The following is a 26,155-nucleotide window of genomic DNA, read 5'->3' on the forward strand; positions in this document are numbered from 1 at the left end:
CGCCAGAACCCATGACATTAGGCCCTTTTCCACGTCAACACGCGCAGACGGCCGTAAGTCGCCGTCAAGGGGCCTACCGCCAGAGCCGATGACGGTAGGGCGTGCAAACCTACCGCCAACGTCCCTGGCGGTAGGCAAAAAGGTCAGATCCCGAAACATTTTCAAACGGGGTTAGATCCTAAAATTGTTAGCAGAAAGGGTCAAAAAACGAAATTTGGCCGCGCTCGGTATCGATCGGTTCTGCGCGAAATTCACATGACCGCGCCCACCCACCTTACATGAGCCAACCAACAGGAACACAGGTGTAGTAAAACACCTCTGAGCGTAGCTGGCTACAACAAGGGTCCTTTCCCGACACGCAGTTGCCCCTGCAGTTTGATTTTTTTTTTTTTTTGAGGGAACCCTGCAGTTTGACTTGACGGGCTTGGATGAGAGGACAGGACAGCTATAGCAGGGGACGAGCTCGAGGAAGACAAACATCACCATGCCTTCCTCCCCCTCCGCCAACCCGGGCCACGGCGTCGGCACCGCCGCCGTGCCGTCCAGGACCACGGGCGCCGAGGGCTTCGCCTCGATCCTGGACACTCAGGGAGAGATCGACGCGCTCTGCCGGGAGCACGGCGTCCCCGAGGGGTTCACCGCGCTCCCCGCCGGCGACCTGCGCGCGAACTCGACGCCGCCGCCGGGGGCCATCTGCGTGTACGCGCGCGCGCTGGAGGCCGGGATGCGCGTCCCTCTGCACGGCTTCTTCCTCGAGGCGCTCGCCCACTTCGGCCTCGCGCCGGCCCAGCTCACGCCCAACGGGTGGCGCATGATGGCCGGCTTCCTCGCGCTCTGCCGCTCCGCCGGCGTGCCGCGGTACCTCGCGGTGTTCCGGCATTTCTTCCTGCTGTCCGTCCTCAACCACAAGCACAGAAAAGGCTGGTACTTTTTCCGACCCAGGGAGGGCTCCGGCTTGCGCTTCACGGGGATGCCCAACCCGACCTCCATTGCTATCAAGGACTGGAAGCGCGAGTTCTTCTTCCTCTCTTCGCCGGATCCGTGGCCTTGCGCCGTGGAGTGGGTCGAGCCGTCCAAGAGCGCACTCATGAAGCCGGTGCTCACCGCTCAGGAAAACAAATCGGCGGCCAAGTTGCTGCGCGTTTACGGGGGCGCCGCCGTTGATCTCAGGACATATCTCAGCAGCAGCAACCTTGCCGCCGCCATGATAGCGACCACTGCATCCCCGCCGCCGCCGCCGCCGCCATCTACTCCTACTACTCCCAGTTCCAAAGGTATCTGAACATCAAAATCCCTCTGATGCCCCTGTTTCGTCGAGCCCTGAACTTCTGTTTTGTGCTAGGCATGGATCCCGCTGTCCACGACATGATAAAGGTTATGCTCGCGGAGAAGGCGGCCGCGCAAGCATCGGCGTCAGCGTCGGCCGTGAAAGCCGAGCCGGGCAGCAACGCAGCTTTGTGCGGGGAGAAGAGGGGTCTGGAGGAAGTGTTTGCGGCCAAGGCGGCCGCGCAAGCGCCGGCGAAGAAGAGGATTCGGGAGGAAGCTAGGGGCAAGGAGGAGGTTCCGCCTCTTTCGGCGCTGAACACGCCGCTTTCCAGCGTGTGGTCGCCACCGCCGGGCTTCTCCGGGAAGTCACAGCACATTCCCAGCAGGCACGACGGAGATAGCGCGGACTGGGTGGCTGCACGTGAGCTGCTCCAGGGCGCCGTCGCGCCGCCGCTGGAGCGCGCGTTCGCGGCGAACGCGCCTTCCGAGGTCGTCAAGTCGACCTACGCTGCGATTCTGCAGGTATGCCAGACCGAATTCTTCGGCGAATCGTTCCATCGGTAGCCGGTAGGTGCTTGACCGGAGTCGGATCGATCGCGTTGATTGTTTTCAGGCCGCGAACTACGCGTCGTTCTCCTTCCGCCACGCGCTGGAGCTGGAGGAGAAGCTTGCTGGCAGGGAGCGCAAGGCCGCGGCGCTGCGGGAGCAGCTGGAGGAGGCAAAGGCCGAGCTCGCAGCGGCGAAGCAGGCGGCAGAGGAGGAGCAGGCAAAGGCGAGGGACGAGCTGGAGAAGGCCAAAGGCGACGCTGCCGTGGCGAAGCGGGCTGGGGAGGCGCAGGCCGAGCTCGCCGCGGCGACGGCGGAGGCGGTGAAGAAGGGGGCCGAGCTCGCCGCGCTGAAGCGGGCCGCGGACGAGGCGGCGGCGGTGCAGCAGCTGCTGGGGCCCGAGGAGCGCGTGCGGCGGCGCGCAGAGCACGCGCTGGAGGCGTACGAGCGCTGGCGAGGCCGTCACGCTCCGGCCGGTCGTGTTGCTTGAGTGGCTCGATGGATCTTTTGGAATTTGAGAAATTTCTAGACGACTCCTCGGCACATCGCTAGACATGAGGAATAAATCATTTGGTCGATCGATTCTATGGGCTCTTTCTTTTTTGCAACAAGATTCTACGGGCTCTGTTCCTCTACGCAATCGGGTGTAGTAGAACTAGTACAATAGACCAGCTAATAATAGAGCCGGTTGCGCCGTGTCACTTAAAATCATCATAAAAGCCCACTAGTACAATAGACCAGCTATTAGACACGCTGTTGAATGGCTTCAGGCTAGTCATAGTGGGAAGTATCATATACTAGTATCATGCATTGACATCGCTCTCAGGATGAGGTGGGAGTGGCTCAAGAGACATGATGAAAATAGACTATGGCAAGGCCTTTTGGCGACGGTGGACAAGGCGGCAAGCGCGGCCTTCTCGAGCATGGTTCATTGGCAGGTAGGGGATGGTTCAAAGGCCCTATTTTGGAAGGACAGATGGATTAGGGGCTCGATGGTGGATGAGCTGGCATCATTGTTGGTGGCTAAGGTTAAAACTCAAGTGATCAACAAGAGATTGGTAAAGGATGACCTCTACCTCAATAATTGGATGAATGATGTGAATGGAGATCTGGATACGGAGGGGCTCGCTCAACTCATCAGGCTCTGCGAGGCCACCATGAACTTCGAGCTGCACTCAGGTGAGGAGGACAGAATGATCTGGAGATGGAACACTGCGGGCACATACTCCGCGGCCTCCGCGTGCGCGATGATGTGTGAGGGTGGGATCAGATTCTAGCTTGCGGATGCTATTTGGAAGAGTGGGGCTCCTCTCTCCTGCAAGCTCTTCATGTGGTTGGCGGTCCAGTACAGGGTCTGGACGTCGGATAGGCGAGTGCGTCATGGGCTTCAGGACACGATCTCCCCATGCTTTCTATGTGATCAGGAGCAAGACACGGTGGACCACATCCTCACGCAATGTGTCTACGCTAGACAGATCTGGTTCCAGTGCTTCTCCAAGGTTGAGATACCATTGGAGCTGCTGCCTCATGACCATGACAGGGTGGAAGAATGGTGGGGAGCTTCGAGGAAGAGGATATCACAGGCTCAACGGAAGGATTTTGACTCGTTTGTCATGTTGATTTGTTGGAGCATCTGGAAGCAGAGAAATGGTAGGGTTTTCGGTAGGATCGAACTATGTAATGAAATTTAACTAGTAGGGAACATCTTCAGGGAGCGCCAGCTTTGGGCGCTAGCGAGAGGGAGTGGAGTCCTTCACTTTTGTGAGTAGTCGCCTAGGTGGATAAGGAGGTGTTGGCAGGCACGCTTCGGCAATGCCTACGGCCATGTAATATCTTGTAAATATTTTTCTCCTCGTCTATAAAGCTAAGGCACGCCGTTCGCGTGCTCTCAAAAAAAATACTAGTATCATGCATACGATACTAGTGTATAGTATCATATAGTAGTATCATAGATGATCATATTTATTGTCATGCATGACACAAAATAGCATACTCCCTCCTTTCCGGTTTATAAGGCTCAATTCAAAAATCTCACCAACCAAGGTAGATGGTGAGTGATGGAATACTTTTTGTAGTTTGCAAAAGCACCTAATTAATGCTCTTGTTTTTTCTCAAAAAATTATGTTTATCAATGCATTAATTGCAATGCATGCATGCATAAAGTACATGCATTGGTCAATTTTCTCTTAATACTTGCATGCAATGATTTAATGCACCTTGGAATCTGAACATGTGATGGGAAACAAGCAAACTGAGCCTTATAAAATGGAAAAACTAAAATTTTGAGATAAGCCCTAAAAACCGGAAAGGTGGGAGTAGCATTTAACATAATACGGTATCTACTTATGTTACTCTAAGAGCAAGTACAATAGAGCTGAGTCAGCTGGCTATAAGAAATAACTTAGTATATTCTTGCTTAGTTGGAGGAAAGAGAAGAGGAGAGAGAAGATAAGGGGGCTCTTGGTGGAGAGCCAGCTCTAGCACGTGCTCCTAGGCACTTTGTGAGAGTGAAAGGTGGGTCATATAATAAAAAAGTAATAAACCCTTCTAATCAACTATTGTACATATTGCCTATAAGATGGGCTATAGATGACATGGCAATGGCTTATAGCCAGCAGTTGGCTATACTATTAACCATGCTCTAACCCTCTCTCTCTTCTTTATTTGTGTGCCATATAAGTATGTTTGCTAGTTCCAAGTGCATGTTACCAGTTATGTTACCCCCACTATGGCCAGTCTCAATTAGTACTCCCTCCGTCCAGAAATACTTATTTAAAGCATGCATGCTATTGGGTTAAGGCTGCATGCAAAGCTCTTTTTCTAGTGTGCTGTGCTACAGCCGGGCGATAGCCCAAGCGCCGGCTCCACTCTCTCTCTTCCATGTAGGATTCTCATTCCTTGGCACTGTTATAGCCAGCTCACTAGGCATTGTTGCACTTGCTCTATCTTTCTGTAGGTACAGTTTCTTGTGATACACATTGCAGCATACGTAACTTCCTCTAGGTTGATCTTTTTTTGCATAAATATGAATACAGGCGAACCAAACATCGGCAGGACCTAGACACTTTGTTTGGTTGCTTGGAGGGAACGAGGAATCGGCCGTTCTTTTGGCAAGCCACACTCGCTTAAGCCACGCGTTTTCATCGCCTGCATGCGTTTAAAAGCGTGGGGGCGATGAGGCAACTCATAACTACCCATCTCTAGTCACCTCCCATGCTCATTCACACCAAACTCCTTCCCTTTCCCTCACCGTCCCTTCGGTCTTTTCGATGACAGACCCATGGCCGTGCCACCCCCCCCAAACCCCATCCCCTTCACAACGCCATCCAGGATAGGTGGGTTGTTGGCCTCGCCTCATCCCGCAGTGACCTCATGGCGGAAATCCAGGCGATGTCCCCCTTATGCACCGGGTCACGTGAACCGGCCATTGCCCCACCCCTACCGCCTGTTCCGGACATAGTCATCTTGGGTTCGATGATAGTGGGGGAGTGAACCCGTCGGTTGCGACATTGGCAGCCCAGGCGGGTAGGTTTTTTTACCACTATTCAAGGGTTTTCTCCCCTTGCTCCGGTGTGAAGCGAGGGAAGTGCGATAGGCGCATCAATGATGGTGCCCTTATCCTCCACTCCGCGCGTCACGAGGACCCTAGCCACAACCCTAGGAGTGGTGTGATCTTTCTGCTAGCTGTTGAGTCAAGTAATGTTATTAGTAAAGAACAAGTTGCAATTGTATTACGACATATTGGCAAATGTGAACACTTAAATAAAGGTTTGTTTTGCCTTGTTTATGTGAACGAGGCAAAATCTAAGTACCTCAAATCTATCCATGATGCTTTTTATTATAGAATGTAAATTCAATTCCTAATGAATTAGAGGCCAATGATCCTTGGTGCAAGCAATATGCGAGGTGACTTCAATGGCTTGCCATCCTTAATCATGAGAGAAAATGCAACACTTGTATTGCACCCATTGTTTTGCACACCGGTTGTAGTTAGTTGTCGGGAATTGGTTGACAACTTTTTTTCTTTGTATTGTTTAAAAAATTTGCAGACCTTCAACAAGAACCATTATAGTTCGAGGAAAATGTAAAGACTGAGTGCAAGAAGCCTTAGTCATGGGATACTTAAAACTAGCACATAGTTAGATCAACAGCTAGCTCTTCAAAGACCTAGAGGCACTGTGGAGAGTTCTCATGATAAGACTCTTAAGAGTTTAAGAGTTTGATTTATTAATTCTCTACTAATATCATCTTGTTGGAACACCAGGTAGAAGACATGGACAACACAAACAGAAGCAAGTGTGGTGTCCTTGTTTATTTCCAACCGTTTCATTTCGTGTTCTACATGGAGCTTACATCCTGTATATATGTAATCACAAATACTACGTCATTCCTTACAAAGGAATGGGCATAACATTGTAAATGTCACAAAATGTGTGAAGTCAACCAAAACCTCTTTGAATTGTCTAAGGACGAGTGCATGAGAATCAATCCTAGGTGAGTGTATGCTTTTGGTGATAAGAATGGCATTCCTAACTTGAAAAGTTAAGAAGAATACGCCAACTTGAAGAATCCATGACAAAAAATAGCGACAATGTCGACAGTTATATGTGCATTTTTTTTCTCGACACATACGTCTGTTCACAAAAAGGCGCATTGTCGGGGGTTGGGTGCGATATATGCCAAAGGATGGCTTATCATGGTGGGAGAGAGTAGAACGTCGCCGGTGCCTGGAAACGGGATGAGGCGAAGACATGCACGCCGATGGATCTTACCCAACTTCAGGGCTCTCCGAGGAGATAACACCCCTACTGCTGCTCTGCGGGGGCTCCGCATGATCACTATGGCAAACTGAATACAAGGTTGCTCCTAGAGCTGTTTCCTGGAGGTAGGAGAGGGCAAGGCTAGCTCCCTCCTTCCTATATGATCGGGTCTAATGCTAAAGAAGCTATCCCCCTTGCATGGGTGCCCCGGGGGGCTTGAAAGAACATGCGGTGCCCCCATGTTTGGTTTTGGTAATTGATGACAATCTCTATAGACTAATGGTTGTCTTGAGTTATATTTGAAGGATCTGTCCATAGGCTTTTCTTGAATTCCATGTGTTGGTTTCAAGGAGTTTAGGAGTTGACCAAGGTGCTATTAAGGAATTATCCAAAGATTGGTCATGTGAGTGTTGAGCTTATTACAAGCATGTCTTGAAGAATAAGATTGTGTGATCATTCATGTCCACCTTCAAGACATCATCCAAATGAAGAGAGTTGGAAAGATTCAACACACAAAGCGCACAAGATGTACCGAGGGATCAAGTGATCCCATGGTATGGTAAGCATTGTCCATTACGCTTTGTGTGCTAACCCATGGTCTTCGTGAGAGTTCTTTGTGGGGTTAGGTTGCGGTGTGCAAGTTCAAGTGATGCATCACGAAGAGATCAAGTGCTTGAAGCTTGCCCTCCATTGTGGTGACAATGGACTTGTGAAGATGAGCGGAAGAGAGGCTCACCCACAGTAGAGTATGGGGGAGCAATCAACTAGTCTTCATCCCGCCAACGCAATCAAGAAAGGTGGTCCAACTTGAGGGAGTAAAGATCGTCATCATCTAGCTCAAGTGGACCATGTGCAAGGCAAAGGTTTGCCCTTGATAGGTTTTCTATTTTACCGGTCTCATGGTAGTTGTGGGAGACCGGGTTATAGGACCGTTTGCCGTACTATCAAGGGGGGCTCTCGATGAGTTGCTTGATCGTATCGTTCGTAGAGAGCTCAAACCATTGCATCCTTGCATCATCTTTATTGGTTCTTGTTTGGTTCTTCTCCTTGTGATATTTGGAGCTTTTGATCATGTTCATGAAAAGCTCGAGTTCATCCAAAACGGAGTTCACTTGCATCTTCTATGATGTTTTTGATGTTGGAGGGTATGCCAGTTCTTCTCTGTTGGAGGTGTCACTCCTTTGTTTTCTAAGCATACCTCCCCTGCATCTTCTATGATGTTTTCGATGTTGGAGGGTATGCTACTCGTTGTCTTGTTTCAAACAAGCTTGAGTTTGCTCAATTCGGAGCTCATTTGCAGAAGTTATGGCAGTTCTGGTTTCCTGGAAGTATGCTTTGTTTTCGCGGTAGTGGCTTGAGGATGGCGCCAGCGGTAGTACCGCGGTCCACAGCGGTAGTACCGCCGAAGCACCCCAGCTGTAGTACCGCTCTCCAAACGGTAGTACCACTTGGGCTTTTCGGCCGTAGTACCGCTGTGCGTCTGAGCTACTTCCGCCTCGATTCTCGAACGAAGTTTTTCGTGTCGGGTTTTGCGGCACTAAGGGCGGTACTAGGAGCGGTAGTACCACCCTAAGCGGTAGTACCGCCCTAAGCGGTAGTACCGCTCTTCCCTAGCGGTAGTACCGCCCTGGGGTCAGGGCCCTGGCAGCGCGGCAGTACCGCTGGGTTGAGCGGTAGTATCGCCCGGAGCGGTAGTACCGCCCTTCCCTAGCGGTAGTACCGCTCTGTGCGGGGCTGGTAAGTGGGATAACGGTTGGATTGTTCCCCCCCACTATATAAAGGGGTCTTCTTCCCCAATGAACCTTATCCTTTGAGCTCGTGTTCTTCCCCCATTGTTGACCTTCTTCGAGCTTGCTAACTCTCAATCCTTCCATGGATTCTTGCTAGTTTTTGAGGGAAAAGAGAGAGGAGATCTAGATCCACGTTTCCACCAATCACTTTCTCCTCTAAGTGAGGGGAACCCCTTGGATCTAGGTCTTGGAGTTCTTCATGTTCTTCTTTCGTTCTTCCTCTCATTTTCCTTCCAAGCATTAGTTGCTTTGGTGGGATTTGGGAGAGAAGGACTTGGGCACTCCGTGTGCCCTTGCCATTGCATTTGGTGCATCGGTTTGAGTTCTCCACGGTGATACGTGGAAGTTACAAGTTGAGAAGCTTATTACTCTTGGGTGCTTGGTACCCTTGAGCTTGTTCCTCTTGGGTGCTTGGGCGCCCTAGACGGTTGGTGGTGTTCGGAGCTCAATCATTATGGTGTAAAGCTCCGGGCAAGCGTCGGGGTCTCCAATTAGGTTGTGGAGATCGCCCCGAGCAATTTGACGGGGACCGGTGACCACCCCCAAGGGTTGCCACAGTGTACGGGTTCGGTGACCGCCCCCAAGGGTTGCCATTTGTACGGGTTCGGTGACCGCCCTCAAGGGTCCCTTAGTGGATTCACGGCATCTTGCATTGTGCGAGGGCGTGAGGAGATTACGGTGGCCCTAGTGGCTTCTTGGGGAGCATTGTGCCTCCACACCGCTCCAAACGGAGATTAGCATCCGCAAGGGTGTGAACTTCGGGATACATCGTCGTCTCTGAGTGTCTCGGTTATCTCTTACCCGAGCCCCTTTACTTATGCACTTTACTTTGTGATAGCCATATTGTTCTTTGTCATATATCTTGCTATCACATAGTTGCTTATCTTGCTTAGCATAAGTTGTTGGTGCACATAGGTGAGCCTAGTTGTTGTAGGTTTTGGGCTTGACAAATTAACCGTTAGGTTTATTCCGCATTTGTTCAAGCCTAAACCATAATTATTTTAAAACGCCTATTCACCCCCCCTCTAGGCGCATCCACGATCTTTCAGGGCTTATATAGGCCTGCCCCCCAGGGATACAATGGTAATTCGGCTGGGCGCGGGACCCAGCCGTCTGTCTCTCAGGCCGCCGTCTTCTCCGCCGACTGCTGGGGCCCGCCGACAGGCCTGGTACTGTAGCCGTGCTTCCAATGACGCGGGCTCGGTCATGGGGTCGTGGCAACAGTGCCGCTGCCTGGCGGACGATGACTGTCGCCATTCCCCGTCTTGTCTGGTTAATGGCGTGCGGGGCCCGTGGGAGGGGCCGCCCGACTCCGGGTGGCCGACTCCCACGGGTCCGTCTTTGTGGCGCTCCCGCCGTCTTCTGTACCCCCGCTGACGGGCGGGTCCAGCCATCTCCGGTCCGTACAGGCAAGCCATCGTGGGCACAGTGCGCCGCCCATGGGGGCTGAGGTCAGGGCGGGCATGTCAACAGTGTCGTGCCACGATGGATATCTCCAGCGATACGGCGCATTGTAGCCATGCCAGCCCTTCGTAAGCAGGGCAGGGACGGCCATGCAGTGACCGTACCCCGCCCCGTCCATCGAGGCGAAGGCTGGGGGGTTTCGAGTTGCGGGCCGACTCCCATAGTCGTCTTATCTCGGAGTCGCCAGCCAAAAGTGGGCTCATCTCAAAGTCGTCAGCCAAGAGTCGGCTTAACTCGAAGCCGTCAGCCAAGAGTCGGCTTAACTCGAAGTCGTCAGCCAAGAGTCGGCTTAACTTGAAGTCATCCCTGGGACTCGGCCGTGAGGGGCAGTTGCCGCCGACTCCCAGGAGGTGGCTCTTCATCGTGGGGTCTTGAGGGGCGCAGTCTGCCCCGATGTTTTGAAAGGTTTTGGGGCTGGGGTTAGCCTACCCGTGGCCCATTACTCCGATAGTAGTCCCCGAAGCTGGTGAGGCGCCGCGGGAGACATGTCGGGGAGCCTCAACAGTTTCATCTCTCTGGGGGTGGAATCTCGGCTTTGCTCGCCGTCTTCCTCCAGGCCGACTACCTGGAGTCAGAGTCGCAGAAAGCCGTCTTGCCTCTTAGAGATTTTGAATGTCGTGACGGGGTCCAGGCAGCGTGCCTGATAAGCTTCCGGGCAGCCGCCCGTTGCGGGTCCGTCGCGTGGCGCCACGTGGCGGGGTTAGTCTGCCCACCCACGCGCGCGACGGGACATGACCTCAGGCGAGGCCCGCCACTACCGTGCCTCGACACGCGAGCGGATTTGTTGCGGCCGTGCGGACGGTTGGGTTTCCCACACCGTAACTGCACGCAGTTACTCCGTGTGGTAAATCGTGGGGGGCGTGGGGGCCGGGGCGCAGTTAATCCCACACCCGCCCCATCGGCTTCCCAGCCCATGAGCCTATAAGTAGGCGGGAGGAAGGGGGCGGCGAAGCACGCGCGCCCATCTCCCCCACTCCCCTTGCTTTCTTCTTGCTTCTTCTTCCTCTTGCTGCCGCCGCACCGAGCCACGCCACGCTTGCGACGATGAGTTCTTCCTCCGCCGCCGCACCTCCCGCCGTGCGCTGCGGCGTATGGGACGGCTCCGAGGTGGACGACGACCAAATCGAGTTTCTCTGCAAGACGCGCCGCCTCCCCGGCGTGGGCCTAGTGCGAGCCCGCACCGCGCCGGAAAGGGAAATATCGCCGGCGCTGGAGGAGGGCGAGCGGGTCGTATTTCGCTCGCACCTCATGCGCGGCCTGGGGCTGCCGGCGAGCGGCTTCTTTCGCTCCTTCTTGGAGTTTCACGGGCTCCAGCCGCACCACCTTACCCCGAACACGGTGGTGCTGCTGGCTGCCTTCGCCACCTTGTGCGAAGGCTTCCTCGGCGTTCTCCCCACCATCGAGCTGTGGGGGGAATTCTTCCAGTCCAAGATCGGCACGCATGTCGCCGGTGTGCCAGCCCAGTGTGGCGCCTTCATCGCGATGCGGAGATCGACGGCCGACAACCCGTTTCCCACCATTCCGCTGATCAAGTCGGTGAAAATGTGGCAGCGGTCGTACTTCTACATGAAGAACGTCGCCCCAGACGGCGACTGGGTCAATTTGCCGCCTTACGAGGCCGGCGCTCCGGCTGGGAGGCTCCCCAGCTGGTCCCACCGAGTCAAGACGCTGACTCCCGCTGGAGCCGCCGTCGTCGCGCGACTCCGAGTGCTGACGTAGTCGGAGGGTCTGACTGGGGGCCGACCTGCTGGCTGCCTTCGTGGCGTGCCGAGTCCTCCCGCTCCAAGGCCGACCTCATCTGATCTCTCAGATGAGCGGCCACCGAGACCCGAGTCGGATGTGCTCCAATGACATGCCCCACGCGGAGGTGGCGGACACGGTGAACTACATCGCGAACTGCAGTCTCACGGCGGATTGGCAGTTCGGCAAGGAGCCGTACTCGCGCGCCAACCCCCCGCCTGCTGTAAGTCGTCTTTCTTTTTCTTCTATCTTCTTTTGCAGCCGAATCCGACTTCTGATCTTTTTGTTTTTTCTTGAGTCAGAACCCCCTCATCCGGCCCTCAGTCGGCACCACGGGCCCGGCCTGTCAGTTCGTCTCCGATCGGGCGGAGAGCGACGTCCACGACCCTGACTTGGGGGCAGCAGCGATGGAGGCCGACGCCGAAGGAGGCGGAGGAGGAGGAGGAGGAGGAGGAGGCTTCAGGCCATCGGCCACCTTTGCCGACTGGCCTGATGACGACGCCGAGGGGGAAGTCGTCCCGCGCCACCAACCAAGGGTTGGCCATCCGGGTGCGAGTTCCTCCGCCGGCTTGGATGGTCAAGGCGGCGCGAAGAGGCGCCGGGCTGGGCCAAGCTTGCTTGGCGGCCGGTCGAAGAAGTTCAAGGGGGCGGCCGCCGCGACCAAGCGGGCAGAGGCGATCGCGAAGGCCAACCGCTTCCGTAACAAAGTGAAGAAGCCGCCACTGGTCTCTGCGTAAGTGCCTCCGCCTTTGTCTTGTTTTCTATAGTGAATTTTGTCCATATTTTTTACGTGCCTTCCTCACTTCAGGGCTCCCCTTATTTTTGAGAGGGTCGCCGCCGCCTCCGTCATGGGGTCGGCAGAGACGTCCGCCACTACTCGGTGGATTGACCCCGCCGCCGACCTCCGGGAGGTGACGGAGCGGAACGCGCAGGAGAAGCGCGACGAGGACGAAGCCGCCCGCCTGGAGAAGGAGGAGGCCGAGAAGGCGGCAGCTTCCGCACAGAGGAAGCTGGATGAGGCCGAAGCCGCTGATGCGGCAAGGCGGCGAGCAGAGGAGGCCGCGCGCCGCCAATCGGCGCTACTTGTCGTTCCGCTGAACTCCGCGCCGCCGCCCCCGGAGTTCACGGGGCAGAGTGGAGAAGCCGGCGGCGAGCACCCTGTCATGGAGAAGGAAAGCGGCGAGGCCTCCATGTCGGACACGGCCGTGCCGCCTTCACCGCCTCCGCCGCTGTCTGGGAGCGCGTGAGGTAAACAGCCAGCGGGCCCGCCGGTGCCGCCGACTGCGGACGAGTCCGAGGCGAGGCTACTTCTCCAAGTCACCTCGCCAGCGCGCCGCCGCCTTGAGAAGGCGACTTCGGCGCCACGCCCCCTGGAGACCGGTGCCGCCAGCTCGGCCATCCCAGACGCCGAGGCGACGAGTGCCGCGCCCGTCGGGTGGGTGTGAGGAGGCGGCACGGGTCCGCTGAACCAGGCACTTCTGGATGTTCAGGCGAAACTGCGAGCCGAGGGCGACGCCATCCAGGCCTGCACCAAGGCACATCTGGCGTCGTGAGTAGTCGTCCGGGTATGCTTTCATTTTTGACTTTGTTTTTTCTTGTTCCTCTCTGTGGGGGCGCGCAAGCGCACCCACTGGATGTAGTCCCCGAGTTTTGGGCCGGCTGCTGAGCAGGTGGCTCGGAACTCCATCTAGTGAGTTCCAAATATTTATCTTTGTCTAAAATTCTTGTTTCAGGAGTATCACAACCTCTGCGCCACTGCCTCCAACCGCAACGTCGAGGAGCTGGGCAGGCGGACTGCCGACTTGTCGGAGAGCCGGAGTGAATCCTCCTTCTTCTTCGCGGGGGCGCGCTGGCGCACCCGCGGGCTGTAGTCCCCGAGATTCGGGCCGACTGCTGAGTAGTCGGCCGGATCTTCCCGGCGACCTTCTTTGTTGACGACTTAACGTCTTTCCCTTTTTATTCTTTAGAGGCCAACGCCACTCTTCAGCAGTAGCTGGGCGAGGTGAACACCGCCTTGCGTGCCAAGGGGGAGGAGTGCAACAAGCTTGCCGCGGAGCGCGACCTGCTGGCTGCGCAGCTGTCTGAGCAGAGGGAGCTGCTCAAGAAGGCGCAGGACGAGGCCGAGAAGAGAGAGGCTGCTCTCCTGGCCGAGTTTGAAAGCGAGTGCTCCTCCTGGACCGACAAGGAGGCGCAGCTGACCTCCGGCATCCATGAGATTGAGGACATCGTTGACGGTGAGTTCCTTGGTTTCCTTTGAGCCGCCGACTGTGGGTCGGGCCGACTCCTGATTCTGACTTGCTTCTTTTTTGTCTTGGCAGACTTCTTCCCTGGCCACTTGCACGCGGCCACTCAAGCCATCGAGGCAGATCGCGAGGCGCGGAGGGCAGATGGTGCGGAGATTGCCGCCAACGCCCCCCGGACCCTTGACGAGCAGCTTCTGAGCATCGAGGCTCGTCTGCGCCGGCACATCGGATGCTGCTCCGGCTTCAATGTGCCGGCGCCCAGGCCATTGCCGCCCTGTGGCTAGACATGCCGGTTCTGCGCACTGCCAGTCAGACTGCCGACTGGCTGGAGGTCGCAGCTGGTCGTCTTGAGGCTTGGAAGGGTTCCTCGGCCCGGGCGGGAGCGCGCCGGGCCTTGGCATTCGTCAAGGCGTGGTATCCAGGGCTGGACCTGGACCGTCTGGCCGCGTTCCGGTCAGAGGCCCTGGCGGAGCTGGTAGCTGTGGAAGACGCCCTCGTCGCTCATGTTGCGGCGATCACCGACTATGCCAACACCAGCATCTTCGTCCCTAATCGGCTGAAGACGGCAGGGAGGCGCCGCTGGAGTGGTTCGGGATGAACCCGGATTACGACGAGGACTCGGCGGAGGTGATCGGTTCCAGCACTGAGGAGGAAGGCGAGGCGGAGGACGGAGGCGAGACGGAGGCGCCAGAAGGTGGAGCGGGCGACCAGCCTCAGCTCGACCGTGCCTCCAGCAACGAGCCGCGCCCGACCGAGCCAGCCGCCGCCGGAGATGATCAAGCCGAGACTGTCCAGTCGACCGCCCTGACGCCTAACACCGCCATCTCTTCCGACCCTCCGAACCCATCTGCCACTTCCTAGGCTGCCGTCTTGCCTTCATTTTATCTGCTTTAGTAGTCTTTGAAGAACTTGTTAATTTGAACAATTCCACCCACGGGGTGTATTTTGAACTTCTGCTTGAAGATTCGGCCAAGGGCCTATGCTATGTAAATATTTATCCGAGTTCTATCCTTCCTTGAGCATTGCTCCTTTGGCTTTTTCCTTTGCCGCCTTCCCTGAGTCGCTGCCTTGCCAATCGGACAACCATTCTGCGGCTGCCACTGGATCAAATGCTTGGCTATTTTATGAAGGCAAGTACTTGGCCATTTTTGAGTCTTTTAACAAGTTGGATAGAAAGCGGCAGGCCGACTACTAAAGAGTCGGCTCTGCTAAGAGATGCAGGAAACCGGCTTAAGCTATGCTTATGCTTTGAGTCCTTAGCCATTTTTCGTGTGGACGCCCATTCTTCCTTACTCCTGTCCACCAATCAGTCACTCTGTGAGCTGCGGCTTCTGTCAGGAGACGGCTTAGGCGCCACACACTACTTGTCCGACTGCAGGAAGCATTTCATAGCGCAAGGCGGCGAGTCCCCGGCCGACTAGTCGAGCCCGGTGCCAAGCGGCATAACAAAGAGTAGTATACTCGAAGGCACAATTCTTATCATACAGATAACAAAAAGGGGAGTCCCCGAGCTCATCTCGGGGGGCCCGAAGTCTTGGTACTTTAATACAAAGGGTAGCGTGATACATACTGCATCAACTGTAAAATCTTCGGAGAAGGTTTGCATTCCATGGGCGCTCCGTCTCTTTGCCAGAGTCGTCCCTCTTGCGTGCTCGGGGCTTCTGAGCGTCGATCAGGTAGTAGGAGTCGTTTCCCAGCACCTTGCTGATAATGAAGGGGCCTTCCCAAGGCGCCGACAGCTTGTGCTGGCCGGCTGTTCGCTGGATCAGCCAGAGCACAAGGTCGCCCTCTTGGAAAGATCTCGGCCTGACCTTCCTGTTGTAGTATCGGCGCAGGCTCTACTGGTAGATGCTGGACCGGCTGAGTGCCAACAGCCGACCCTCTTCCAGCAGATCGACACCGTCTTGACGCGCTTCTTCTACTTCTTCCTTGGTGTTCATCGTGACTCGCGGAGAGTCGAACTCTATGTTCGTCGGGATGACGGCTTCAGCACCGTAGACGAGGAAGAAGGGTGTGAAGCCGGTTGACTTGTTTGGAGTCGTGCGCAGACTCCAGAGGACGGCTGGCAACTCGTCAAGCCAACAGTCGGCCGAACGCTCTAGTGGTTCGACCAGTCAAGGCTTGATGCCAGACAGGATGAGGCCGTTTGCTCGCTCTACCTGGCCGTTTGACTGTGGATGGGCAATGGACGCTAAGTCCAGTCGGATGCCCTGAGTCGCGCAGAAACGGGTCAAGGCACCTTTCGCAAAATTTGTGCTGTTGTCGGTGATGATGCTGTGCGGTATGCCATACCGAGTCGTGATGTCGGCGATGAAAGTCACTGCAATCGGACCATTCAACTTCTTGATGGGCTTTACTTCTATCCACTTGGTGAACTTGTCCATCGCGACAAGTAAGTGAGTTAGGCCGCCTCGTGCTGTTTTGAATGGTCCCACCATGTCCAGGCCCCAAACCGCAAAGGGCCAGGCGATGGGGATAGTCTTGAGTGCAGAAGTCGGCTGATGTGTCTTGGAGCGGAACAACTGGCACCCTTTGCACTTTTGGACTAATTTTTTGGCCTCTTCTAGGGCAGTTGGCCAGAAGAAACCGTGTCAGAAGGCTTTGGCGACGAGTGCTCTTGAAGCCGCATGGTGGCCGCACTCGCCTTCATGGATGTCTCTGAGAATTGCTTGGCCTTACTCTGGCTCGACGCAACGCTGGTAGACACCAGTGACGCTGCGCCTGACCAACTCTCTATTGACTATGGTGTAGGCTGCCGCTCGGTGTTGTACTTGCCGAGCCGAGATTTCATCAGTTGGCAGTTCTATGCTCACCAGGAACTTGAGGATGGGCTGGGCCCATGAGGGTGCAGCTATTCTTCAACTGCCAGTACTGTGACTTGGACGAGGGTGACTGGGCAAGGGAGGCGGCGGGTTGGAGTCTGAGGCCGCTTGCTGGATTGACGAAGTCCCCAGGCCGACTGGAGCAGTCCCCGGGCCGAGTTCTGGAGTCTTCAGATTGGTCGCCGCAGTCCCCGGGCCGGCTTCGACTGGAGCGCTCTTGGAGTCGGATCCGACTTCTTCGGGTGGAGCTAGCACGAAGATGGAGTCTAATTCTGGTGAAGGCTTGATAGACGGCTTAAGGAGGCGCCGAAGGGCAACGCCAGATGGTATTGCTTGGCGGGTGGAGCTGATTCGTGCCAGGGCGTCTGCTTGGTCGTTGTCATTCCTTGGTACGTGCAGGAACTCGCACACCTCGAAGTATCCGCTGAGTTGCTGCACAAGGAAGCGGTAGCTCGCCATGTTTGCATCCTTGGCATCCCAATCGCCAGATGACTGCTGGACCACTAAATCGGAGTCGCCATAACACAGGATCCGGCGAATGCCAAGTTCTTTGGCAAGCCGGAGCCCGTGAATGAGCGCCTCGTGCTCAGCGACGTTGTTGGAGGCGGCAAAGTGGATCTGCAGTGTATACCTCAACTTGTCGCCCTTGGGGGAAGTGAGGACAACGCCGACTCCCAAGCCGGTGCGCATCTTGGAGCCGTCGAAGTGCATCCGCCAATGGGTGGAGTCGGGCGCTAGCGGCAGGTACTGGGTCTCGGCCCAGTCGACGAGGAAGTCGGCCAGTGCTTGCGACTTGATGGCGGTGCGGGGCTGGTAGTAGATGGTGTAGGGATCCAGATCAATGGCCCATTTGGCCACTCGGCCAGAAGCATCTCGGCTTCCGATGATCTCGGCAAGTGGGGCTGTGCAGACGACAGTGATTGGATGCTCCTGGAAGTAAGGCTTCAATTTCTTGGCGGCAAAGTGCACGCCGTAGCACATCTTCTGGTAGTGGGGGCAGTTCTGCTTGGAGGCCGATAGTACTTCGCTCAGGTAATATACCGGTCTCTGGACAGGTAGCGCCTTGCCTTCCTCCTTGCGCTCAACTACAATAACTGTGCTGACTACCCGACTGGTAGCGGCAATGTATAGGAGCATGGGCTCTTTAGGAGTCGGAGCCGCCAGCACAGGGGGAGTAGTCAGCATTTTCTTCAACTGGAGAAAAGCTTTGTCTGCCTTGGGGTTCCACTCAAAAAAGGTCGTCTTCTTCATGAGCTTCATGAGCTGGTATAAAGGGAGAGCCTTCTCGCCCAGCCGACTAATGAAATGGCTAATGGACGCCAAGCAGCCGGTGAACTTTTGCACATCTAGCAGTCGGCGGGGTACCTCCATCCTCTCAATGGCCTTGATCTTTACAGGGTTGCACTCTATGCCGCGTTCAGAGACCAGAAAGCCAAGGAGTTGGCCGGCTGGTACTCCTAAGACGCATTTCTCAGGGTTGAGCTTGATCTGAAATCGGCGTAGGTTCTCAAAGGTTTCCTTGAGGTCTTCCAGCAATGTTCCATGCTTTTCCGTCTTCACCACCACATCGTCCACGTAGACGTGGGCTTTTTTGCCGAGTTGCTTGAGGAGGCACTTCTGCATGCAACGCTGAAAGGTGGCGCCGGCATTCCTCAAGCCGAACGTCATGGTCAGGTAGCAGAATGATCCAAACGGCGCGATGAAGGCGGTCTTCAGTCTGTCAGTCGGGTTCAGCTTGATCTGGTGATATCCAGAATATGCATCTAAGAAACTCAACAGCTCGCATCCGGCTGTGGAGTCTATCACCTGATCAATTCTCGGCAGAGCGAACGGGTCCTTGGGGCAAGCTTTGTTGAGGCTTGTGTAGTCGATACACATCCGCCACTGCTTGTTCTTTTTCAGCACCAGGACCGGGTTTGCTAGCCACTCTGGGAAAAACACTTCCATAATGAACCCGGCTGCCAGGAGCCGGGCTATCTCTTCTCCAACAACTCTTCTCTTCTCTTCTGACAGGCGGCTCAAGGGCTGCCTAATGGGCTTCACATCAGACCGGACATGTAACTTGTGCTCGGTGAATTTCGTTGGTACACCTGGCATGTCTTTAGGGGACCATGCGAAGATGTCTCGATTCTCACGGAGGAAATCGACGAGCTCGCCTTCCTATTTGCTGTCAAGGTTTGCACCTATGACAGCGTACCTCTCTGGGTGCTCCCGGTCCAAGGGTATCTTCTTCGTTTCTTTGGCCGGCTTGAACGATCCTTCAGCTTCTGACTCCTTGGGGTCGGGCGACATCTCGGGCTGCTTGCCGGCCATCGCCACAACCCGATCAAGAAGCCGCTTCTCAGCCGCGATCACCAAGGACTCGGCCAGCCAACTGCTTTCGGCCGCGCAAGCGGACGACTTTCTGTAGTCGCCGGCTACGGTTAGAATCCCCTTGGAACTCGGCATCTTCATCTTGAGGTAGGTGTAGTGGGGGACTACCATGAACTTGGCCAAAGCAGGTCAGCCAAGCAATGCATGGTACAGGCTTTCGAGGTCCACTACTTCAAACCAAACTGGCTCTCGGCGGAAATGATCTTTGTCCCCAAAGAGGACGTCTATCGGGATATTGCCGATTGGCGAGCAGGAAAGGCCAGGAACAATGCCGTGGAACACAGTCTGGCTGGTCTGAAGCTGTCTTTGCTTGATTCCTAACTTCTCCATGGTATCCTTGTACAGGATGTTGATACTGCTGCCTCCGTCTATCAGCACTCGTGAGAAACGAGCGGCCCGCCTATCCGTGGCGAGTGTGGCGCCCAGGACCAGTGCATAGGACCCTGGACTCGGCATCACCTCTGGGTGATCAGCTCTGGTCCAACTGATAGGCTTCTCGGACCAGTGCATGAACTCTGGAGTGCTTGACGCGACTGCGTTCACCTCTTGCTGCTGCAGCCGCCTGCTGTGTCGATCGTCGGCCACACTAGTGAACACCACATAGGCTCCGTGCTCTTCTGGGTACTCGTCTTGTATTGCGCCGACTGGCCTAACAGCCGGCTGCTAGGGCGGTGGTGGAGGCGGCGGCCCAGTAGGCGGGGGAGGTAGGAGGCCGTCTCCCTTGGCGATTCTAGTGAGCCTGTGGCATTTCCGGGTGGTGTGGTTCGACGGCTTCGCGCCGCTGTGGAACTTGCAGGGGCCATCTAGGGTCTGCTCGTACGAGAAGGCCGGCAACCAGTTGGACTTGCCGCCTTTCTGTCGCTTGGCCGGGGGCTGCTCCTCCGGCTGTTGCTCTTCGACTGTCGCAACTTGCCGGCTACTGGAAGCCGGCTGTGGAGATTTGCGCTTGTGGTCATTCTGCTGTTGTCGCTGACTGGCGTCCCCAGCCGGAGTTCGGGGAGCCTGAGGGGCGACTTTGCCAGTCGCGCTAACTTGAATCTCCACCTTCATGGAGGAGTCGGTCGTGGCGTATTTGTCTGCTATGATCAGCAGCTCATCGAGGGTCTCTGGCTCATCGCAGAGGAGCTTGTGCTTGAGGAGGGTGCCTTCTCTGCACCCGGCAGTGAAGTACTCGATAGCCTGCACCTCGTGCACGCCCTCACAGGAGTTCCGAAGCTCGGCCCAGCGCGTGAGGTAGTCGCGAGTCGACTCGTTGGGGCCTTGCACGCACAAGGAGAGTTGGCGAGGCTTAGGCTTCGGTGAAGTCGACCCAGCTGTTGATGTTGCGGGGCTTCAGACTGTTCAATCATGTCCGGGCCGTGCCCTGGATCATGAGTGGAACGTACTTTACGGCAACACGCTTGTTGCCGTTTGCTATGTTGACGGCCTGGAGTAGTCAACTAGCCAGTCTTCCGGCTTCACAGAGCCGGTGTACTTGGGCGTATCTCGGGGGAGCGTGAACCCTTTGGGAAAGGGCTCTTCTCGGATGCGAGGTCCGAAACAGGGAGGACCCAACTTGTCTTCTTCCAACGCCAGGGATCGGTGGAGTTGGTCGATTCGGTGGCGGGCATCGTTTTCTCCGACTCCCTCTCGGCGGCCAAGGCGGTCGCCGAGAGTCGGATGCTCAACGGGTGGCGGGGAGACTCGCCTTTCTTTGCGAGGAGGAGGAGGCAGATAGTCATCCCGCCGTTCTACTGCTTTGGGGCGGCCGCCTTGGTCGCGCTCGATGGTGATGCGAGTCCGACTGTGGCTGACAGCCGGATCCTTGTCTTTCCTTCCGCGGACATTGCCGGTTGGTGTCCGAGACGTCGCGCCCTGATCTCGGCGGGGAGGCAAGTCGTCGTTTTGTCGTTGCGGCGCCTCCGTGTGGCAGCCGGCTTCGTTCTACGCGGCAGCCGCGTCGAGGAGCTGCTGAACTCGCTCCGTCGTCAGGCGGCGCTCTTCACCTTCGAAGTTGTCGAGCTCGTCCGCCGCCGCCTGGGCGGCGCGGATGTTCTCCGCGGGTGTGGCGTACACAGGGCGATTGGCCCCGAAAAGGTTGGCGATGGCTGCGCCATGCTACCGGACCGTGCCAAGGCGGCTAGGCCCAGTCGGGGCCGGCGAGCCGCCCACAGCGCGATCCATCTCGCGCTGGTAGGCTTCTGACAAGCATCTGATGCTTGCCAGCTTCTTCGCGCCTTCGACGAGCTGAAGGCGGCGTGCCTCCAGCGTCTCGGCGTCGGCGTCTCCCGAAATGGGCGCGGTCAGGTCTTTTAGAGCCGCGTCGAGTGGATCACGAGCTCCTTCGCCGGAATGCTCGCCGTGATCGGGGACGAGAACCTCCGTGATGGTGCTTCCGCCGCTCTCTGTGCAAAGGAGTGGCTCATCGTAGACCACCACGTTGGTGGGGAACGCGTCGAGCGACGCGGTGTCGGAGTCGGCCAGCATCGGGTCAGTGGAGCCTATGGACTTCAGGTCCACGGCAGGCTCGCCGGCGACGTGGAGTTGGTCAAGGAGACCCGCGAGGAGGCTCTCGGGGCCGCTCGTGCCTGCATCAGATGCAGGCTCGTCGGAGAGGCGAACCTTGCCGATAAGTTCAGCGAGGCAGCTGGCCGCGCAGGCGATCTCAGCGCCGTGCAGCGCGTCAGCGCAGACTTCGTCTGGCGTGCCGGGCTGGCTGTGCTCGCCAGGGAGGAATAGGGTTCCCGTCCAGAGCAGGTCTCTGGACGACGGTGCACCTCGCCCCATGGTGGGCGCCAAATATCGGGGGTTGGGTGCGACATATGCCAAAGGATGGCTTATCATGGTGGGAGCGAGTAGAACGTCGCCGGTGCCTGGAAACGGGATGAGGCGAAGACATGCACGCCGGCGGATCTTACCCAGCTTCAGGGCTCTCCGAGGAGATAACACCCCTACTGTTGCTCTGCGGGGGCTCCGCATGATCACTATGGCAAAGTGAATAAAAGGTTGCTCCTAGAGCTGTTTCCTGGAGGTAGGAGAGGGCAAGGCTAGCTCCCTCCTTCCTATATGATCGGGTCTAATGCTAAAGAAGCTATCCCCCCTTGCATGGGTGCCCCGGGGGGCTTATATAGGCCTGCCCCCCAGGCAGACAATGGTAATCCGGCTGGGCGCGGGACCCAGCCGTCTGTCTCTCAGGCCGCCGTCTTCTCTGCCGACTGCTGGGGCCCGCCGACTGGCCTGGTACTGTAGCCGTGCTTCCAATGACGCGGGCTCGGTCATGGGGTCATGGCAACAGTGCCACCGCCTGGCGGACGATCACTGTCGCCATTCCCCGTCTTGTCTGGTTAATGGCGTGCGGGGCCCGTGGGAGGGGCCGGCCGACTCCAGGGGGCCGACTCCCATGGGTCCGTCTTTGTGGCGCTCTCGTCGTCTTCTGTACCCCCGCTAACGGGCGGGTCCCGCCATCTCTGGGCCGTACAGGCAAGCCATCGTGGTCACAGTGCGCCACCCATGGGGGCTGAGGTCAGGGCGGGCATGGCAACAGTGCCGCGCCACGATGGAGATCTCCAGTGATACGGCGCACTGTAGCCATGCCAGCCCTTCGTAAGCGGGGCAGGGACGGCCACGCAGTGACTGTACCCGCCCCGTCCATCGGGGCGAAGGCTGGGGGGGTTTCGAGTTGCGGGCCGACTCCCATAGTCGTCTTATCTCGAAGTCGCCAGCCAAGAGTCGGCTCATCTCGAAGTCGTCAGCCAAGAGTCGGCTTAACTCGAAGCCGTCAGCCAATAGTCGGCTTAACTCGAAGTCGTCAGCCAAGAGTCGGCTTAACTCGAAGTCGTCCCTGGGACTCGGCGTGAGGGGCAGTTGCCGCCGACTCCCAGGAGGCGGCTCTTCATCGTGGGGTCTTGAGGGGCGCAATCTGCCCCGATGTTTTGAAAGGTTCTGGGGCTCGGGTTAGCCTACCCGTGGCCCATTACTCCGACACGCATACATTTTTTCTAGGAAGTCACAGACACATTACTACTGACAACACTGCTAAAATACTTTAACAACAATTCCGAGGGACTGGGCATGGTCAATAATAAAAATGAATAATGTTTTATTTAAAATCTGAAAAAGCAGATTTTCATGGGCGTGCATTAACATGTTGGGACAATTAATTTTATGCCCCTACTTGTGTCCCACTCGACTGTTTTGCCCTTAGTTTTCAAAAACCTTCGGTCCTGCCCAAGCCACTTTGCTCCTCTTATGCATTTGCCCTTTGACCGTCATTTTAAAAACTTCATATTAAATAAAAAAATGCAAAATAAGATACCAAAATGTTCAAAAAAAATCACATATATGTGCATCTCATCTGCATTCACGACAAAAGTGTTGTTTAAACGTAATAAGGTTATTAATATTATTAATGTTGTTAAACCTAGAAATGTATGAACAACACTTTTGTCATGAGTGCAAATGATATGCACATATAGGTGATGTTTTTCTGAACATTTTGATATATTATTTGCATTTTTCTGAGTTAACATGAATTTGTTATGAAGTTTTTAAACTGTTGGTAAAAGAGTCAAAGGGCAAATGCATAAGAGGAGCGAAGTGGCTTGAGCGGGACTCAGGGTTTTTGAAAACTAGGAATAAAACAGCCAAATTGGACACAATTAGGGGCATAAGATTAATTATCCCTAACACTTTCCCACAAACTTGCATACAAGAGTATGTACAGTGTGTGCATCTTGCGATAAAATGGCTGATACTCGGTTGCTTGAACTTGATTTGTGTTTAATAAAATGATTATGTGCATCATGCAATGCAGAGAGGCCAGGGTCATGCCCATTTGGTAAAAAAAAAAAAAGGGAATACATATAGCGTAGGTGCTTGTAAATGCACCAAGGTTGCTTTACTTGTCATCGTCACCCCTAGCCGTCCTTTATTTGGTTCTTCTTCAATCAACCAACTCATAAGTTCTTTCATCGTGGCATTCGTCAGCACGTCATCTCTCTAATTACCTTGGCTGCTTCTTAGGCCGGGCGAACCTTTTCGCTAATCTGAAGAAGAAGAAAAAAGTCGGTTTTATCCTTGTTCATGAGATGGCCAGGTAATGAGACTGATCTAAACACATTCCGTGGCTTTGTAGTTGAGCACTCTACGACGGTTTTTTAGGATACTGTATGATGTTTAGTTACACGTCAAATTTTGTTTGGGGTAGAACCGCTCTACTTTATTATTCAACGAGAAAGTTTACAGAAAATTTATAAGATCTGTCATGAGGTTCAGGAAGCCGCACATGGCTCCCTCGTTCAGAGACAGAGCATGTTCAGCAAGATTATGGGCTTCCATTCACAGAAGAGCGCATAAACCCCCACAAGCCTAGTAGGCGCCCACATGCCTCGTGCACAAGCACAAGGCGTGGATCATGGATTGCATGCAAAGCCTTCTCCTGCCACGTCCCCAACGGCAGCGAGGGATGTACCTACTCATCGCTTGTCTCAGTGTCGCCTTCTTTCTCCTCATGCCGCCTTCTTCTGCATCTCGCGCCCCGTCGGGTCGAGGGATCCGGCGACATGCATGAACGGCTGGCGGGGGAGATTTTTAGCAATGATCTGACATAAATCTATGCACGTTTTGTGACTTGTAGTTGAGTACTTTAAGGCGGGATTTTTAGCATGATCTGACGTAAATCAGATCTATGCCGGCAAACTCATGTATTTTGATTCTGCATAAGATTCACATAGTAAACACATTTCAATACCAGTTTATGTTTTCTTTCTTTTAAAACGTACCTGTTTACGGTAGTATGGCTTTGCTGTTCCGGTCCAGACCATTGGACCGTAGGCCAGTCCTCCACCTACGGGTCTCTGCCTGATCAACTCTTGTAGTACTGTACTATGTACGTGAATCATCATCTCTCTTGGCTTAGGCACGTCAGAGCCTGCCCACTACCCAGCCCCAGAGCACAGACTGCTCATTTCCATTTTTGTGCAAAGTCCATTGTCGTGGGTCCCAAGAGCAGACTGGCCGGCAGTAGCAACTGATCTGGACCGCGTGGGTCCTCCAGGCGACGTGTCGAGCACCCAGCCTCTCTGTACTATACCTTCTCTTTTAGCAAGATGGACTCTATGATTGCTGCCATTGCTGCTCACAGCCACACACAGTCAAGGTCGGTTAGTAGACGCTAGGCACAATTTGTGCGAAAATGCATCTAATTTTTTTGTTTGTGTCACTGAAAATATTGGTAGGGAAATATTTAACATTTAATTTGAGCACCGACACGTAAAAATCACTCTGAAAAAGACACAACGTAATCGTAAATGGTTTCGTGCAAAAGAAAAAGAATAACATATATACGAGGGAGTGAGACCAGAGGCGATACAACAAATCACCTCTTTTCCATTTGCACTCGCACTTGGTGAAAAGCAAACAAAAGCCAAAATTCTTCAACTCATCTCGAATAGAAGGTTGGAATGTGACCAGCGCAGTGGAGCAACATTGCGTCACATTTATGTTGGAAACTCTTAACTTAAATCCGTTCAACAAATCTGCTTGTGAAGAATTTTGTCACTGCATATAGTTTATTATTAGATTCTCGTGATCTCATAAATTCACCAGCACTTCTCCAAAATTTATTTACTTCTAAGGATCACCTGACGAGTGGAAGAAGACTCAGGTCTATCTCTCTCTCTCTCTCTCTCTCTCTCTCTCTCTCTCTCTCTCTCTGTGTGTGTGTGTGTGTATTATGAATACATATTCATGATGAATCTATTAATATTTATTTGGTATTGTACATGTTCATTTCTTTTTGTAATCTTGGTCAAACCTAACAAAGTTTGGCGTAAGGCAAAATGTACCGGGTTTCACCATTTGGAAAGGAGGGAGCATTTTATAACAAAACTTCACACGTATATGCTTCTACTCACAAGGTACATGAATGGATTTTTTTACACTCCATCCATTCAAAACATAAGATGGATAACATAAATGAAGTTAACATCTATTTTGGCGACTAATAATTTATGATTACATGGGTTGGACATGTAAGACAAAAAATATAGCAAAATGTTTTTTCCAAAATTTGTAAGTCATATGCCATTTCACTAATATTGTAGACATATTATAATGTGCTGGAGGTTGTAATAAGTCAATCATACTTCATATTTTTTTGGAAATTAACGCGA

The 26,155-nt window shown here is 54.6% G+C and overlaps 1 protein-coding gene across 1 annotated transcript; it reads left to right on the forward strand.

Moving 5' to 3' along the window:
* Positions 1–345: 345 nt before the first annotated feature.
* On the forward strand, positions 346–2,399 carry LOC119341759. Its single transcript, XM_037613614.1, has 3 exons — positions 346–1,274; positions 1,343–1,788; positions 1,880–2,399. Exons 1-3 carry the CDS (start codon positions 485–487, stop codon positions 2,300–2,302), a joined length of 1,659 nt encoding a protein of 552 aa, XP_037469511.1. The 5' UTR covers positions 346–484; the 3' UTR covers positions 2,303–2,399.
* The last annotated feature ends 23,756 nt before the right edge of the window (positions 2,400–26,155 follow it).

Source organism: Triticum dicoccoides, chromosome 7B (genome assembly GCF_002162155.2).
Source record: "Triticum dicoccoides isolate Atlit2015 ecotype Zavitan chromosome 7B, WEW_v2.0, whole genome shotgun sequence".
Classification (NCBI taxonomy): domain Eukaryota; kingdom Viridiplantae; phylum Streptophyta; class Magnoliopsida; order Poales; family Poaceae; genus Triticum; species Triticum dicoccoides.